This window comes from Carassius carassius, chromosome 6 (assembly GCF_963082965.1).
Source record: "Carassius carassius chromosome 6, fCarCar2.1, whole genome shotgun sequence".
NCBI lineage: Eukaryota > Metazoa > Chordata > Actinopteri > Cypriniformes > Cyprinidae > Carassius > Carassius carassius.
Genome location: NC_081760.1, coordinates 10,618,243 through 10,635,468, shown reverse-complemented (window position 1 = coordinate 10,635,468; position 17,226 = coordinate 10,618,243). Strand labels below are relative to the sequence as shown.

The 17,226-nt window shown below is 35.1% G+C and overlaps 1 protein-coding gene across 1 annotated transcript in view; it reads right to left on the bottom strand.

The window, feature by feature from the left end:
* LOC132142375 (partitioning defective 3 homolog B-like) overlaps nucleotides 1-17,226 on the bottom strand; it is a 197,133-nt gene that overhangs the window by 99,281 nt on the left and 80,626 nt on the right. Inside the window, exons 6-11 of the mRNA XM_059552188.1 lie at nucleotides 15,580-15,666; nucleotides 14,108-14,233; nucleotides 10,133-10,566; nucleotides 7,047-7,186; nucleotides 6,594-6,719; nucleotides 817-1,002 (exon numbers count right to left, since the gene is read on the bottom strand). Of these exons, the coding sequence (XP_059408171.1) occupies nucleotides 817-1,002; nucleotides 6,594-6,719; nucleotides 7,047-7,186; nucleotides 10,133-10,566; nucleotides 14,108-14,233; nucleotides 15,580-15,666 (1,099 nt within the window). The remainder of the gene's footprint in view (nucleotides 1-816; nucleotides 1,003-6,593; nucleotides 6,720-7,046; nucleotides 7,187-10,132; nucleotides 10,567-14,107; nucleotides 14,234-15,579; nucleotides 15,667-17,226) is intronic.

Here is a 17,226-nt window from a genome sequence, read left to right as displayed (position 1 = left end):
AGCCGTCGCCGTCCACCGGGCGGCGGAGGAGTGTCGTGCCGTCCGCCGAGGGCCGTCCAGTGCCACCGCCAGGCACCGCGGAGGAGATCGCCCAGCTGGTGGAGGGCCGAGCAGCGGTGCGTCTGGGAACCGGATTTTTTTTTTTTTCTCCTCTCTCCCCTCTCTCGTCTCTGTCGCTCCTCCTTCCATCTCCTTTTCTCTCGCCTCGCCTGTCCTACCCCCAGGTTCCCGCAGGTCCCCGTGAGCGGTCCCCCCCCCGATGCATCAGTCATACAGCGCTCTGGACCGCGTGCCTCATGACGAGCCCGATGCACCACCAAAGAAACAAGAATGAGATGCATTCTAACATAACTGTGGCATTAAAATAAGTTAGTGAGGGCTCGGTTAAAATATTGCACATATATAGGTTATTGCACATATATATATGTTTGTGTGTGTGTGTGTGTGTGTGTGTGTGTGTGTGTGTGTGTGTGTGTGTGTGTGTGTGTGTGTGTGTGAGAGAGAGAAATGAGGTGCTGAAGTGAAATAGCTGGGCAGTTTGATAGCCGAATTATAATAGGCCACCCAATAAAAATAATAATAGTTATTATTATTATAATTTAATACATTAATAGGAGAATGAGCATAATATCGTCTTGACTATCGACAGAGACATCTGCTATCGTCGATATCTCTGACTATCGTCGATACACGATATTATCATCTATCGGTACAACCCTACTGAGCCATTCTGTAGTAACATGCACAGGATTGAAGCGACTTTCATGACTGAAGCTCTTTGATGACTGGACGTTGGATGAATAGGTTGCTCTTTACCTTGTGCGCAGCGCCGCCGTGGATGATGGACTTGATGAAGATGCCCAGGTCTTCTCCAGTCTCTCGAGACTTATTACCCTTCAGACTGACCCCTAGACCAGCTGAGCCGGAGTCATTCAAAGGAACTTCAAACATCAGCTGCTCTCGCCCGTCCTCAGACAGAAGTGGACCTGCTGGTTCTCCTTTCTGCAAATAACACACACACACACACACACTTAGGTCAGTATCTCAGCTGACTTTCAAAACCAAATAAATCTCAGCATTTATCCCAGTTTAGCATACTACCCCAATGACTACAACTGCATTACTGCACATGTAATTTTATTGAAAATTATTCTATAGAAATCATTCTAATATGCTGATTTGCTGCTTAAGAAAAATGTCTAGTATTATTAATGTTGAAAACAGTTGCTTAGTTTTGTGGAAACTGTATGCATCATGAATAAAAAAAAATACAGCATTTATTCTAAATATACATTTTTTGTAACATTCTAAAATGTCTTTACTGTTTACTTTTGATCAATTTAATGAATCCTTACTGAATAAAAGTACAAATTTCTTTCAAAAAATGGAATAAAGTGTTTATTTTAGAGATGGATCCCAGTTAAAATAAAGCCAGATGTACCAAAATGAACCAATGAGTGATCAACATATAAAGCAGGATTAGGACGGAATGAATGCATGTCTAATGGAGAGGCAGGAAACACACTGGGGGTCATTTGATTTGTACATGAAAGAGCGAGATCATGAGAATGTGTCAGTTCAAAATGAAACATAAAAAACTTTTGACAGAGATCCATTTAGGAGGAAGGGGTTTGGGGACAAAATCTTAGACTAATATCTCATTATTGAACACATTTATACACACACAACTATCCACACATTTCACTTCTCTTTTTGCATTCTTTGACTCCTAAACATCATATCAAAGAGATTAAGGGTGTCAGTGCCGTGGTCTTTGACCTTTTCTTCACATCATTTCCTTCTTCTATCCACCATCACATCAATAAAACATGGCAAAATGACCTAGAATAAAGTTCAATGTCTAAATGTGACTGACATCCTCCTGGAAACCACATTAAGCAACAGCATTATCCTGTTACTAAGCTACTGTGGAAATGGGCCAGGGAAAAAAGAAACAAAAATGACTTTGTAGGAGCACAGAGTTGGGCAAAAAGCATTTAGTAAGAGCTAATGATGAAAAATAGGAGGGCCAATGGGGCAAAGCTTCAAGTAGTCCTTTTAGCATGTCCTCTTACTGAAGATAATGTGTCGTACATGGCCTGAGGCAAACTACAAATCAGAGTTTTAGCACACAATAAAAGGCCTGTTTGTAAGTGAGGTCAAGCTTTGGGTCCAGCGAGAATATCAGATTGTCTGATGCCTCCTCACATGAGGAGGGAGATGATGCTCTGGTGGTCCTATCGACACTCGAGGCCCAGACATCACATGATGACCTCCTGAGGGCAAATACACACTAATATCCTCTCATACAGTCAATATGATGGACTGTTTTAACTAAAGAACATGAGTAATGCTGGCAAAAAATGTCAGCAGCACTAGAGAGTTATAAAGGATCCGTGTCGGGAATAAGCGGAATTAGTTAATCAGCACTGACAGATAAACACAGGCCTATGGGAAATGCATATCCACCATATTTGGGCACCTGCAACTCTAAATTAATAACAATATTAACATTAGTGTTAGCAATTAACATTAATATTAACTACTACTACTACTACTATTAAAATATTAATATAATAAACATATATTAAACATATATTATTTTTACCGAAATAAATAACTGTATTAATAACCATTAACATATTAATTAACATGATAATAAATTATAATATATTCATATCACTTAACTGTCAATAGATAAGTATGAATACATTCATATTACAGTATATTATTAAGTATTAACATTAATAAGATACTAATGGACTAATATTGACACTAATATGAATTCATGTCAGTACTAAGAGTAATTATATTATAGTATTGTATAGTATTCATATTTATATTAATCGATAATATGATTTTTTATATGTATATTAATACCACTTAATATGTAATAACTAAAATATAATACATCATAAATATCAACAGTTAAAAACATTATTTCTTCTTTGTCTTCTTCAAATAATAATCATAATCATATGTAAATTAACATTTAATATAAATAAACATCATTAACTGATATTAATATAGGATAATATATTATACATTATACTAACAGGATAATATCAGTTAATATCCATTGATATTAACTGATAATATTAATATTCATAAATGTTATCAATAGTAATATTATTAATTTATATGTGTGTGTGTGTGTGTGTGTGTGTATGTTTTTAGGAGAAACACCTAAGACAAAACTGATACTTCAATGAATATCATCAACATCTGAGAACATTATTTTCCTCTTGATCTGGAAGCAGTCTCATAAGAAAAGAGCTGCATCGCAAAAACCAAACTTTGATCAGTCTATCTAATCAGTAAAAGTGAAAAAACAATGTGACTCACAGAGAATTTTGAGAGGAAGTCTTTGTATCATTTACACCAAAATAATCCATGGGAAATGTGTTTTGATGCCCTGGTTGGAAGTCAATGCACCTTAACCCAGATACTGACCAAAATTAAAACTGATGTCAGAAGGCCGTTTGCTTTCACATGAAAGCATGTACAGCTTTTATATTACTCAAAGCTTTTTTAAAAAGCCCACTGAGTTTGGAAAGAAGTGGCCGTGACCCAAATAACAAATATAATTAAATAGGTCATGACAAAGCAAAACACATCCTGTGTGTAGGAAGATGAATTATTATTAAGACAATCTCAAGGACATCTAAAGGCTCCACCAGCTCTGTGGCTGACCTCTCTTCTGTGAGTGCAACTGTGTGCAATGTGCAATCTGACCCCTGCATCCTCACAGAAAACCTATATGAATCAAATGGTGGAGAACAGAAGCTCAAACATCTAACTATCCAGGCCCTTCAGAGGCTAGATTATGACTGCAAATTGGTTACAATAATAAATATTCAGCTTTTACAACACATTTCCTGTGAGAATATCACATTACAGTGGTGGTATTAGATATAATATACTCTGATAAACACGCTGGTTTAGATCATTTATCTTGAATATACAGTCTAGTGGAACACCACAAAAACCACTAAATAAAGCCATTTTATTATTATATTAAAGACATGTTTGCAGTCCATGCTGGAAAAGATCTAAATGCATGTCTAGTGGGCACAAAATAAATAAATAAAAAATAAATAAATAACATTATAAAAAATTTGATGTTTGGCTGATTTATTGCTGCTGGCTATCAGGTATAATTAATATGTTCCTGAAGACATTAATTCCACTTACTGCATTCATTTACCCTTACAGTACACGACAAATTGATGCCAAATCCAGTCGGCTTAGCTTTAATGCAATGGTCATCTCTAGACATTTATAGTTTGCCAAAGCAATCTCTTTAATATACATTTTCAAAACAAGCCCACAAACTCTTGTATATGTCTGATACTTGAAAATGAATTTCTATACAATGATTCATATGCTCTTTAAAAGAAACACGTGACTCCACCACCGTTCATCAGATTTAAAATGCACATATTCAAATAACATTCCATCGTTGCTATTGCTTAACTCTCCTCAAAGCTGATAATCCAGTACAATAACAACGTTTAAATGTATAAAAATGACTATGTTTTTGGGAATGTACCATGGTATTCTTTCAAGTACCTTATCGATCAATAATCGGCTCTGACAAATGCAAGACCATCCTATGCCAGTTCATAACTAGTTTGTGACGTAAGATGATTTTAGATATATTTTCCAGCAGGGCCGGACGTTTAGCACTTGCTTTTGCGTATCCAGGATGTCCAGTCACAGTGACCAGATCCCAAAGGGATTCAGTCAGAAAAACAAGACTTTAACTCTGTCAACAATCACAAGTCACGCCAACTTATCCATCACCAAATGGTAATGTTAACAGGATGGACATTTATGGTATGAGCTATTTTCCTGCTGGATTCTCACAGGTCGTTATAAAAGATGCTTTTTTTATTTTTTTGCTAATGGCTGATCATTAGCCAAATCCACCTTTGGGAATTAAGATTGTATAATTTTTGCTGACACTGGGTTGTGGTCAGTGGGACGAATTCTTTGTGAAGGTGGGAGTTTATGGAGGATATTTAAGGTTTAGATGCATCCATTGGTTGGAATGAAATACAAATACACACACACACACACACACACGCATATCCTCTAAAAAAGGCAGAAATGTGAAATCTACTCTCACACTGTCATTATATCTTTTCAAACTCTTCCATTCTCTGAAAAAAATATTTCTCCCGAGTGTGTCATTTTTCCTTTTGCCTACAGTCGCATTTCTGCCGTAATTTACCCTGCCTAAGCAGTGGCACAGCTAAACCACTTTCAATTTGAATAGAGCGGAAAGTATCTTTTCGCTCTGAATAGATACGGCAGAGAAGCTCTTTAGGACGCTTTTTGTGCCTAACCAGAATTAATGGTCCAATAATAGTCAGTGTCAATGACATACAGCTGCTCTTCTTGAACAAATCTAGCACAGCAAAGATTTAACAAAATACAAAGCAGCTAAATCCATTAATAAACCGCAAATTTAACCATGTATTAGTTTTTACATTAGCAATTCAATACACAATGTTTGTATATATAAATAAATAAATAATATTATGAAATAATAATTAGTATATTATAATAATGAAATATAATATTATTTGTATTTGTTTTCATTTTCTTTTTTTATTATAGAATAAAAAAAAATAAAAAAATAAAAAAAAATGCAATATATATTATATATGGCTCAGGCAAGGTCTGTGGAGTTTATATAAAGCAGTTATGGCCTGAGTTGTACAATCCTAGACATCAAAAACCTAAGTGAGGAAGTAATGCATGAGAGAAATTATTGTTTGTAACAATGATGATGAATTGTTTGGCAGCCCACACATAACACACGCACATAGTGTGTATGTGACCCCTCTAAACCCGAAGCCTTTGATGAGCAGACACTACGGTGCAAATGAACTGAATATAGACCACTGATCTATAATGGAGAACTGAATTGCTCATGACTTCATAAAATTGGACACAACAAAGAGATGTGGTCTTTCTTCCGGTGATGAGGAATCAATGGGTGCCACAATTGCATTTTTACTCTTTCTTTGGTTTCTAAAGGGGGTCTGATGTTTAAAAGAAAAACATTAGGTCAGCGATCAACATCTGTGAGAGGAGATGGACCAGCACTGGCCCGAGGCTTCCTGTTAGACCGCTGTCAAGTTCCTGTCACAAGCTGATTGAACACTTTCAATCTAAAGGAGGGGATTGCTTGGGTTTATATGGTTGTTTGGATTTGCCAGAAAATATGCATGTAAAATATATATACACATAACCATTAAAATCCATTATGCACAGGTTTATATTTATATATAAAATATGACCATGAAGGGAATGAGGTAGAATTAAAGGATCTAATATATGGTCAAGCAGAATAAGGCATTAATATGTACTATATATATGTGTGTGTGTGTGTGTGTGTGCTAGTAATATGCATGCTAATAAACAACTAGTTAATAGTGAGAACTGGTCCTTAAAATATAATGTTACCATTTCTTTTTTCAAACCAAAGTTTACATTTTTCATACAAACATTGTGGTTTTCTTAGATATAATTTGAGGTACCATTCATTTTCGTTGTCCCTTGAGGTTTGCAAATGGTCTTACCAGTTCTCTGGGCAAAAATTCCTCTTGTCTTCCGACTACAAGAGACACGGTTTCTCCCAGTTTGGTGCTCCGCAGCATAGCCACCAGTTCCTCTTGTGTGCGTCCTGTGATGTCCACTCCATTTACCTAGAGAAAGAGAGAAAACGATTTCCTGTAACTGCCAAAACAGAGAGCAAAATTTCCATTTATACTTTTCAGAGATGAAAAACATGTCAGCGATAATTCCATCTCATGGCCAGGTGCAATACAAGACAGACAATTGGCCTAATTATGTCAAGGATGCATTAAGTTTTCTGAAACAATATCTTTAAATTGCATTTAAAACAATACCTTTTGATTGCATGACTGGTGGGAAAGGAAAAGCATAATTTAATTTCCTATAAATAAACTGCGATTTTGCAATTTTCCAGGTTGTTCTATCAGGATTGCATTGATGCAGGATGCATGTAATACCTCCAGGATACGGTCTCCAGACTTGAGCCGTCCGTCTTTAACAGCAGCTCCGCGGGGCATGATGCTCTTGACCATAATGGGTCCTGGACCATGAAGGGACGAGTCTCTGGTTACCACGGTGAATCCTAGGCCCTCAGTACCTGCAAACAGAGGAAGGCCAGAAACATGTATTTAATGACCCAGTGAACCAGAAAACCTGAACTGAACATACCCTCCTGTATGATGCAAAATAACATTCTTCTTAGGTTCCAGTCATAGTAAATGTGTGTTTGAATTTACACCCACAGTTCACACTCACTGTAGTACCAAATAAAATTGAGATCTTTTAAAGACATGTTGAAAATCTACATAATTGTTCCACTTAAATCCCTTCCACAATAGATTTAAGAGTTAAGGATGTCAACAGTTATAAAGACGAGTCTCAAAATATATCATTTAAAAGCTCATGTCTTAATTGTGGTTGTGAGTATTTTTTGACTAGCAAAGTAAAAATACCCATGCAAATTTTAAACTAAAAAGAAACGTAAAAGAAAATAAAGAATTAGGACTGCCCTTAATAGTTGACTAACCGTTAGTCGACCAAAATTTTATTAGTCCCAGAAAAAAAAAGAAACAATCCACAAGCGAACTCACAAGTGTATGTGGTGATATAGGCTAGTATCATTGGGCAGGACATCCAAACACTCATGCTCGCATGTCAAGAGTGATGGCCGATAAGATCCTTACGTTTATTTGTGTGCATTCACAATAACAAAAAACACGCTTCTGTAAAATAATGGAAGCAAACAGGAAACGCTTTCTGCCGTCTGCATCCATCAACTTGAGCGCGAAACTCTTCTTGGAAAAGAAGCAATTCAAATGGAAAACAAAAAATATTCTCAGATTATGTAATCTGTATAAAATATGCAAACAGTCATGTGTGGCCGACTTCATCTCTTAAACCAAAAACAAAGAAAGCACTAGTTTAATAATGAATTATTAAAATGTTAATGCAGCCTCCTTACTGTTTTTTTCCTTACTGTTCATTACTTCTGCTGGTGCACTGAGGCAAGCTTAATGTGTGCGTTTGAGCAATTATTATGCAATTAAAAGCTCAGTATTATGATTTAAATGGTTTATTAATAAATGTTCGATTACTACTAGTCGGGGACAGCCCTATATATATATATATATATATATATATATATATATAAAAATAAATAAAAACTGGCCATGAAAGTTTACTGTAAAAGCTTGTCACAGTGAAAACTTAACTTCCTTCCATTTTTTTTTTTGCAATGAATATTTTAATCTTTTTTTATTAAGAGGTTTGTAGCATTTGATGTTTTTCATTTTCATTTCCAAAATTATTTTTATGTGAATATTTTTCGAAGAAATCTGCCAATGAAAATTCCATTTAAAAGGCTTCTCGTAATCTAAATTCTAATATTTGAATTCAGATTTTGTCACTGTGAATTTTTGAATTAGGGATTTGTTTAAAAGTCTGTAACTGACATGACAGAAACCATAAAACATGAAAGTACTTTGTCCAATATTTTTGCATTAATTTTCAATATCCATTCCTAAAACATTTAATTGAGTGTCACTATTACCACTGAATTCTGGTTAAAAAATTACTGCCTACAAATATGGGTTTTTCAATAGTGGATACTGATGTCTGGAGAGCAAGATGGTGAAAATTATGCACAGAATATATACATCTACATACAATTTAATAAGAGCACAAGCACCAGTTACCGGTTATGACCCTCATTGATCTTTACAGACTGTATCCAGCTTATCTGATCCAAGATCAGGTCAAAAGGTCAGTGGTATGCTGATGATAGCTTTCGAGCACTCAAGGACTGATAACCTGCGTTTAAGCTGTTGGTTTCTTTGCAGAGGTTTGAACACCTCTGTTTCCAACCCTGCACGATAATAAATGTTTCCTTACAGGGATTAGACAGCTCTGCACTTTAATTTCACACGTGAACACGTCTACAGGAGATGAGAGATGCAGAGAGCAGGATACAGGATGAGGAGAGAGAGAAAAAGAGAAAGAGACAGAGAGATGGTGTGAAAGAGGAGCGCTAGAAACAATGACAAAGGGTGTGGTCTGAAATCTGTGAATTGAATCTCACAGAAATATGTCAGGGTCATATTTCACCCCAAAATCATAAGTGACTTGATTATATATATATATATATATATATATATATATATATATATATATATATATATATATATATATATATATATATATATATATATATATATATATATATATATATATCGTATAATTTTTTGTATATTTATTATATAGTGCATACATACTCATATTTAACGTACATATATATATATATATATATATATATATATATATACACACACACACACACATATATATATATATGTTAGTTTCTTATACTGCTAAGACTACACTACCACTAAATACTACTAAATACTTTTTTATACAAAATTAGCATTCATTCATTCATTCGTTTGCTTGTTTATTATTTATTGTTTGTAAAATCTGCATTAATTAAAAGCTTTAAATTTAAATAAATAAAAAAATTGTAATCAAAAGCACATTTATCCAAAAACACAGAAAGAGAAGAAAGAAAAAAAGAGGCCTAAGACCTAATCATGCTAAGAAAGCAATTCCCTTAAGTTTCTCATCCACAGGGACACGTGTGATTACTGAAGTCTCGCTCTCTCACACACACTTGAGAGAGAGATGTCATAAAGGATAGCGGCCATCCAGCATAGTAAAGACGGCAAATGATGAAATCTTGAGTCCCAGAAGAGCACCTGACATTAAAGTTTTAAACAAAAGCAGCTGTCAATCAGCTGAGAGGAGGGATACAGACAGAGAGGTGAGAAAATAAGGAAGCAGTTTTGACAGAGCTCATGATGGCACCTTGTGGTCAACTGGATGGAGTTTCCACTATTCGAGCTTGAAATCAACATAAAATGACATTTGCGACCCATTTAACTTGCATAACGTGACATATTTTTGAGTGAAAAAATGTTACAGGAAGAATGATTGTAAGTAGGAACTTTTTTTTAATTCAGTGGGCTCAAATTTGAGTTCACATCCAGCTTACCTTTCTTCAAATCGATCTTCATTTTCTTCCCAGGCTTTTTGTTGTTCGTATTAACTAGTGTGGTTAGGGCAGGGGTCTTTTTGGGGGCAGGGCTTTCGCTGCGATCTTTCAGGGTGGGTGACGCACTGATTGGAGGAGAAGGCGTGGCTCTGCGATGATCTGTTTCAATGGGGGTGTGTCTTGCAGGCTGAATCTCCTCCTCCTTTTGGGGCGGGGTTTGTGAGGCAGGAGGCTCTGGAGATGGCGTAGATGTATTGCTTTTGAGTTTATGAACCAAGAAAGGACTCTTGACCTTAGGGACCACAGGGTCTGGTTCAGTGTTGTTGAAAAGCTGCCCAATGAGGCTCTTCTCATAGCGGAGCCTGTTGGCGACAGGAAGCACCTCCAAACATATGGTGGGTGAAGACATGGCTTTGCGAAACACCTCTTGAGACCTGAAACATTGAGAGTGAAACTTTGTCTTACTGTACTGTAATGCATATTTTTAGATAATGTGAATAAAAAGTTGTTTACTGCTTCAAAGACTCAACAGCCTCCATCATTAGCACCATTCAAGAGCCTTTTCCCTTAAGGACTTCCAGTGGCAATCACTTCTCAGCACTTCCATCTTACTACAAAATAACTATGTGGAATTTACCTATATGGGCTTGTGTTCAAATTGCCAGCCAAGAGAGTGTGGTGCATTACAGATTTTACAGGTAGTTCACAATGAGATTGTTAAGATGCGTTTAGAAAATAGATGAAAAATAAGTGGAAATTCTATAGAGTGAATTTCCACATCATGTTGACTTTAACATGAGTAAAATAGTGCTGAAAATAAAAAATAAATACATTTTGAAGCTTAATTCAAGGTTTTACAAACATTGTATAAATTCGTTCAGCTTGTATTTTACAAATCAGGCCCACTCTAACACACAAGTTATAGCTTTTAATGCTGGCAAAACGACTAATTTATTAATACTGATAAGCAAAATAAATAATAAACTTGCCCAACTATATGGTGTTTACTGGTACCAAGGAACATACTGATCAAAGACTGTTCTATATGCAAAACACTTGCATGTTAATATGGAATTTAAATGGACTAATGCCAAATTTCATATAACAATTGAAAAGGATGAAATTTCTGATTCATTTGCATAAAATTATGCTTACTACATGCAACAGATGTGCAGCAAAATTTACATAAATCAGCAAATTTACAATGACTTCTAATTGAGTCTGGCTTCGGTATCTGACCACCGAAGTCATGTGACCATGGACACAATTCAAGTTGTTAAATGCGTTAATGTTTTGGTGGTGCATTACAGATTTTACCACGGTTAAGTGTCTTGTTCAGAATGATGTTAAAATCCCTTAGGCATGCTTAAAATAAACAATAATTTAACCGGGTGAATTTCCATTTCATGCTGACATCAACCTCTGTAATATCACTGGGACTGAATCTCTCCATTTCTTAATTGTTCATAAAATCAATAATGTAAATTCTTATGCTTAATGATAGAATAGTATTAATACTAATAATAAAAAAAAACAATACTTATACCAAGCATAAAAAACTTATTTACTTATTAACTGTAGGTTGTTTTACACACACCATGCAATGTAACAATCATATTATTATTACATGAGCAAAAAACTGATGCTTTAATATGGAATTTAACCCTCTGGAGTCTAAGGGTATTTTTGGGGCTTGGAGAAGTTTTGTCATGCCCTGACATTTGTGCTTTTTTCAGTTGCTTATACACATCTAAATGGCTAAAGTCTAATCTCACTGTAATCAGCACAAACTGGGCTATAATAATATGTGAGCAGGATGTATGTACATGATTGTATTTCTGAGAAAAAAAAATGTTATGCGTGGTTAGTGAAAAACTAAAAATGTTAAATCACTTGAATAAGACAATAAAACACATACAGAACATTGGTTCCCGGGATTTTTGAGAACTTGAGCTTGTAGCCTAGAATTTTTATTTCTAAATTATGTGAAAATCATCTTGTACTCACTCACAGAAAACAATATATTGATTTAAAATGTTCTAAGACACTTTTTTTTTTGGTAAAAGTCATATGAGAGTAGGCGTCAACTATTATGAATATCATTGTGATTTACACCTGAGAAGACAAAGGCCTGCATAATGAGCTGCATAATGAGCCTCTCAGTCAGCTGTGCCACTGAGAGGGAAGAGTTACAAGAAAGAATGTGAGGACAAAATAAATCTATATAATTTTATGTTTGTAGTTTATTTAGAATATATTTAATTATCCCACAACATAATTTAATATTCACTTGTGAGGGCAGATAAACAGTTTATTAGGAACAATCTTGAAAAGAGCTGAGAATATTTGTTCAGGTTTTTTTTTGGGGGGGGGGGGGGGGGGGTTTAATTGAAAGAACAGCATTGTTAGTTACATTTGTTACAGTTACATTTATTTGTTACATTTATGTTATTAAATCAAGCTTTTGAATTGTATAGTATTGTATATTGTTATTTAAACTTCATAATGTTTCACTTGATTATACATTTAGTCAGGAATTATAGTTTGGAAAAAGTCTTTGGAAAAAGTCTAACTAGTAAAATGTTTTCACGTTATGTGAAAACCAGTACAAGTATATAAATAAATAAAAAGAGACTTACTCATGTTTATGATCTCTGCTGAATAAAGTGCTAAATTCTTTTTTTCTGAGGAAATCCATTACTCAAATCCTCAACCACATCACATCTTTTTGGGGTGATTTATGTCTTATTCCTCTCATCACGAAGCAAACAGTAAAATAAAAGAACTTGAAGAACAGTCTAGCTGCATTGTTTTCTGTTGTGTGGGCGTATTCAAGTCGCGCGCTTCAGTGAAACATTAGAATCTGAATAGCGCGTTCAGCGCAGGGGCGTGGTCTCATTAGAAGATAATGAAGGGAGACGTGAAAAACGGACATTGCGTTGTTTTTATATGGATTACTTTACCACAGAATATTTGTTTTCGGCAGCACTTATTTAGTTTAAAAGTAGACATGTCAAGCTTTCTATAGATATCTCTCTCATGTCTCTTCGTTGAGTATTCACGGAGTTACGGTTCATTTTAATGACGTGTTTGTAAATGAAGATCAGCGCAGACAAAGGCTGCAGACAGCACACCTTGTTTGTTATGTTATCTTTATTTTATAAGTGCACAAAGTTTTGTGGTTATTATGTCTGTATGTAAAAAAAAGGAGACCCTTTACAGATTCGATTGATGTATTGCTCTTATCTATACGATCAAATCTGAAAGTGTAATTTAAGTTCTTTTCGGGGTTATCAGGAGAAAATGACTCATAACGCGTATATGCGTTAATCAACTCCAGAGGGTTAATGAACTTTAGTCAGGATACCGTACTTGGCCACACGTCACGTCACTTCACACTCACTTTAATTAAAGTCTAACATTACTAAGACTTGATATCAGAGGAAAAGAGAGTACGAGTCATGTTGCATTGAATGTGATGAGCAAACTTTCAGAGTTCATTTCAGGATGCTGCAGAAGTAAAAACTGACTTGCTTGATTGAAGTCTTTTTCTTTTCTGCTTCAAAATCTTTAACTCTCGTACTCATTTATCCAACTCTTCCTCTAATAGTGCCACTTCGTTTAATCTATCGCCCTTTTGAAGGCTGTTCGATACCACTATAGCCATTTAATAGGGCAATTTCACACTCGTGGCAAGAGCAAACCATTTTCTTTTGTTGTGTTAAAGTTACAGCACTGAAACTCTGCAGAAAGTTGAGGAAAATGAGAGAGGATGGGTAGATAAATAGGTTCGGTACGATTGTGTTTGCACGCTACGAGCGAGTAGGACAGAGAACAATTGCATGAAAGCTAAACCAACACAAAAGATGGATAATAAAAGAAGAGAATGAAGTGGAGAGAAAGAGAGCAAGTGGATGATTAGTAATCCACATGACAACAATGAAAGTGTGACGGATGGAAGAGTCAGACACTCACTGAGCAAAGGACTTGTCTATTAACTCGGTGTCATTGATCTGCACGATGCACTCGTCCTCTTCAAAGATCCCCTCTTGTTCGGAGCGGCTGTTCTTCTCGATGGCTCGGATATTTAGACCCAGAGTCCTAAAGACAGAAGCAACAAACAGAATTCAGACAGGGAAGGGCATTCAGAAAATAACTGAAGATATTAACTTGTACATAAGAAACAGAATTCCAAATGAAAATAACTTGTATAAAACGTCTATAGTTTTGTTAATACAATAAATACAATGGTGGTGGAACTGTGGCCTAGTGGTTTGCTTGTTCTGCAAATGCAGTGAGAGGTTACATAAATTATATGAAGTAATACAATTAAAAAAAAAGTTATAAAACATAATTGTAATAAAATAAAATTGAATATCTAAAAATGGGAAAACAGAAAAAAGTAAATGGTAAAAGTATATGAAGTATATTTAAAAACAAAAAAATGGAATGTGGTATATGACACACCAGGAAGGCAAGCATTATTTACTTTTTTATGATTTGAATGAAAATATCAGTTATATTCAAGAAGCTTTCTCTGAACTGTCTCTCAATATTAGAGACATCAACATCTTTCTGTTTTGAGAACTGCTAAGGCAACCATTTCAATAATCAAAGCTTTTATTTGCTGTTACTTCCTTTAAGACTTGAGGGTTTCCTTTGGGTCTTACACACCCTAAAGCGTAGTTCAGCAGGCCACCACACAGGTTTGCCCACCTACAGTGAGAGGGTCTATTTCCATCCGGAGCTCAACAGGGTGCAGAGGCCTCAACAACAGGAAGCTTGTCATCGTCTACCCAGGGAGGACTTCCTGTCATGCAGCATGTGTGTGTCCTTGCCCTGAGAACTTAACTTTTGACCCATTCATGCAGTCTGAAAGAGCCATTCTCCTAGCTACTTCCTCTAAGTGTGTGTCTATAGGCAAATATGAATGGGACACTGTATGAATGGGACTTATAACATTCAAATTACAAAAGTGAAACTACTAAGTAATCCACACATGCCACAGATAGCGTTTATAAATGTGAAATAAGGTGATGCTACTCCTTTATAGATTAAAACATATTTATTTTATTCACATTTAATTAAGTTAGACTAATGGCCAGTTATTACTGTTTTATATAATGGCCAGTGCTGAAGACAATACATAAAAATATTCATAATAAATAAAACACTTTAATTAAGTTGACCTTATTATTTTTCTGACTTTAAGTAATTGAGAAATGGTCAGCTGGCATTGTTTTATATAATGATGGAAAATAAATAAAATACTCATAGGATAAAATAAAATACGAGTCAATACTCAAAAATCGAAATAGAGAATTTGCACAACAGTGCATCTCATGGTTTATTATCAGGCAAGTGTGTAAAGACACCACAAATCTGTGTGTGTGTGTGTGTGTGTGTGTGTGTGTGTGTGTGTGTGTGTGTGTGTGTGCAAGCTTTACCTTCCACTCAGTGAGGAGCAGTATGATATGACTTTGATGCCCAAAGGCCCGAGGTCTCCAGAAATATCTACTGTCCGTGTTAGAATTCTGCAGAAAAAAAACAAACAAAAAAAAGCACAATGGTCATGGTGGTTAGTTACATTTTTCTTGACAGAAAAAAAAAAATAAAATCTGAAAAATATATTTTGGAAGAGGAAACTTTCAGTGGAAGGCAATTACATTAGCAGAACAACAGTCACATTTCAAAATGACAAGCCAAAAAACCATTACGGTAGAAAGTGTCTTGGATATCAATGGAGTACTTCTCCTGTCACCTGCATCATTTCCTCAGGTCTAGAGCTCTCGAAGTGTGTCTAATGTTATGCTGTTCAATCAGAATCCTCTGACCTTGCACTTACATTGAAACACAAACAAATACACATAGGATACACTCGAGTTTAATATTTAATGAAATAAAACGGAGTGCTGTTTGTTCATGCAAAACCTCACACAACAATTGTATGATGCTCTAAGTGTTTGTTATGTGGTTACAAGGGTATTCTTGGTGGTTACTATGTTGTAGCAAAAAAAAGAGCACACAGCACACAAATAAATTAGAAAATAGTACATTTTTGTAATTTCTTAACTGAAACCTTTCACCTTTTTTGTTTTACCGGTACTTTTCTCATGGATGGATGGATAGATATCAAAAGAACTATCAAAAGTACTTGACAATAAGAATAAGAAATAATAATTATAATTGAACTAAACTTTTGTTTTATCAGTTCAATTGACCTATTATTCTTGCAGTTTGGTACTGCCACTGCCACCAGCATCTGCTTCAATGTACTTGCACAGAGTATGTTTCTGGCCTAAAGCAGTCAATGCATTTCAGACACAAACCAACACACAAAAGCGTTCACAAAAGTATTAACCAGCTACTTCTGTCAACACACACTGAAAATCCATTTGCTGTTTATGACCTGCGGGACGACATTAATGACCAAACAAACGAGTCAGACGACAGAGTCACTGCCATTCAGTGTGTCTGAGATGAGAGCCGAAGGCAAAAGTGCCTACCTGCATCTCTCATCGCAATAAAGACAGAATGGAGGAGAGGAGAAGATGAGAGACAGAGGAAGCCAGAGAGGGGATGTGAGCTCTTCCATCTCTGTCAGAAAAAAAAAAGAAAAGATTTTTCTCGAAGATTCAGACAAGCTAGACAAATTGCAGTTACTTACTAAATAAAACTTTTTATTTCATTTATTTTAGCAATTTTAACTTATTTTTGGATGGATGGATCAACAATTGATGGATGGATGGATTCTTTTATTTATTTTACAAATGTAATTTCCTTTTGAACTATTTATTTATTTTAAATTATTACATTGTATTTTATTATTTGTGTCTAATGTTTGCTATTACTCTCGTATAAATTTGATGGTTTTTTTTAAACAAATCTCTTAAAAAAATATTTTTATTATCTGAAAAAATTCACAAATTATTATTACAATTATGAAATATTATTACCATAATTTCTTTTTAATACATTATAAAATGCAAATTATCACTTTTTAAACTCATCATTACTCAATGACTTGCTGCTAAAGAAACATTTCTTATTATTTTCAATGTTGAAAATAGTTGTACTGCTTAATTGTTTTGGAA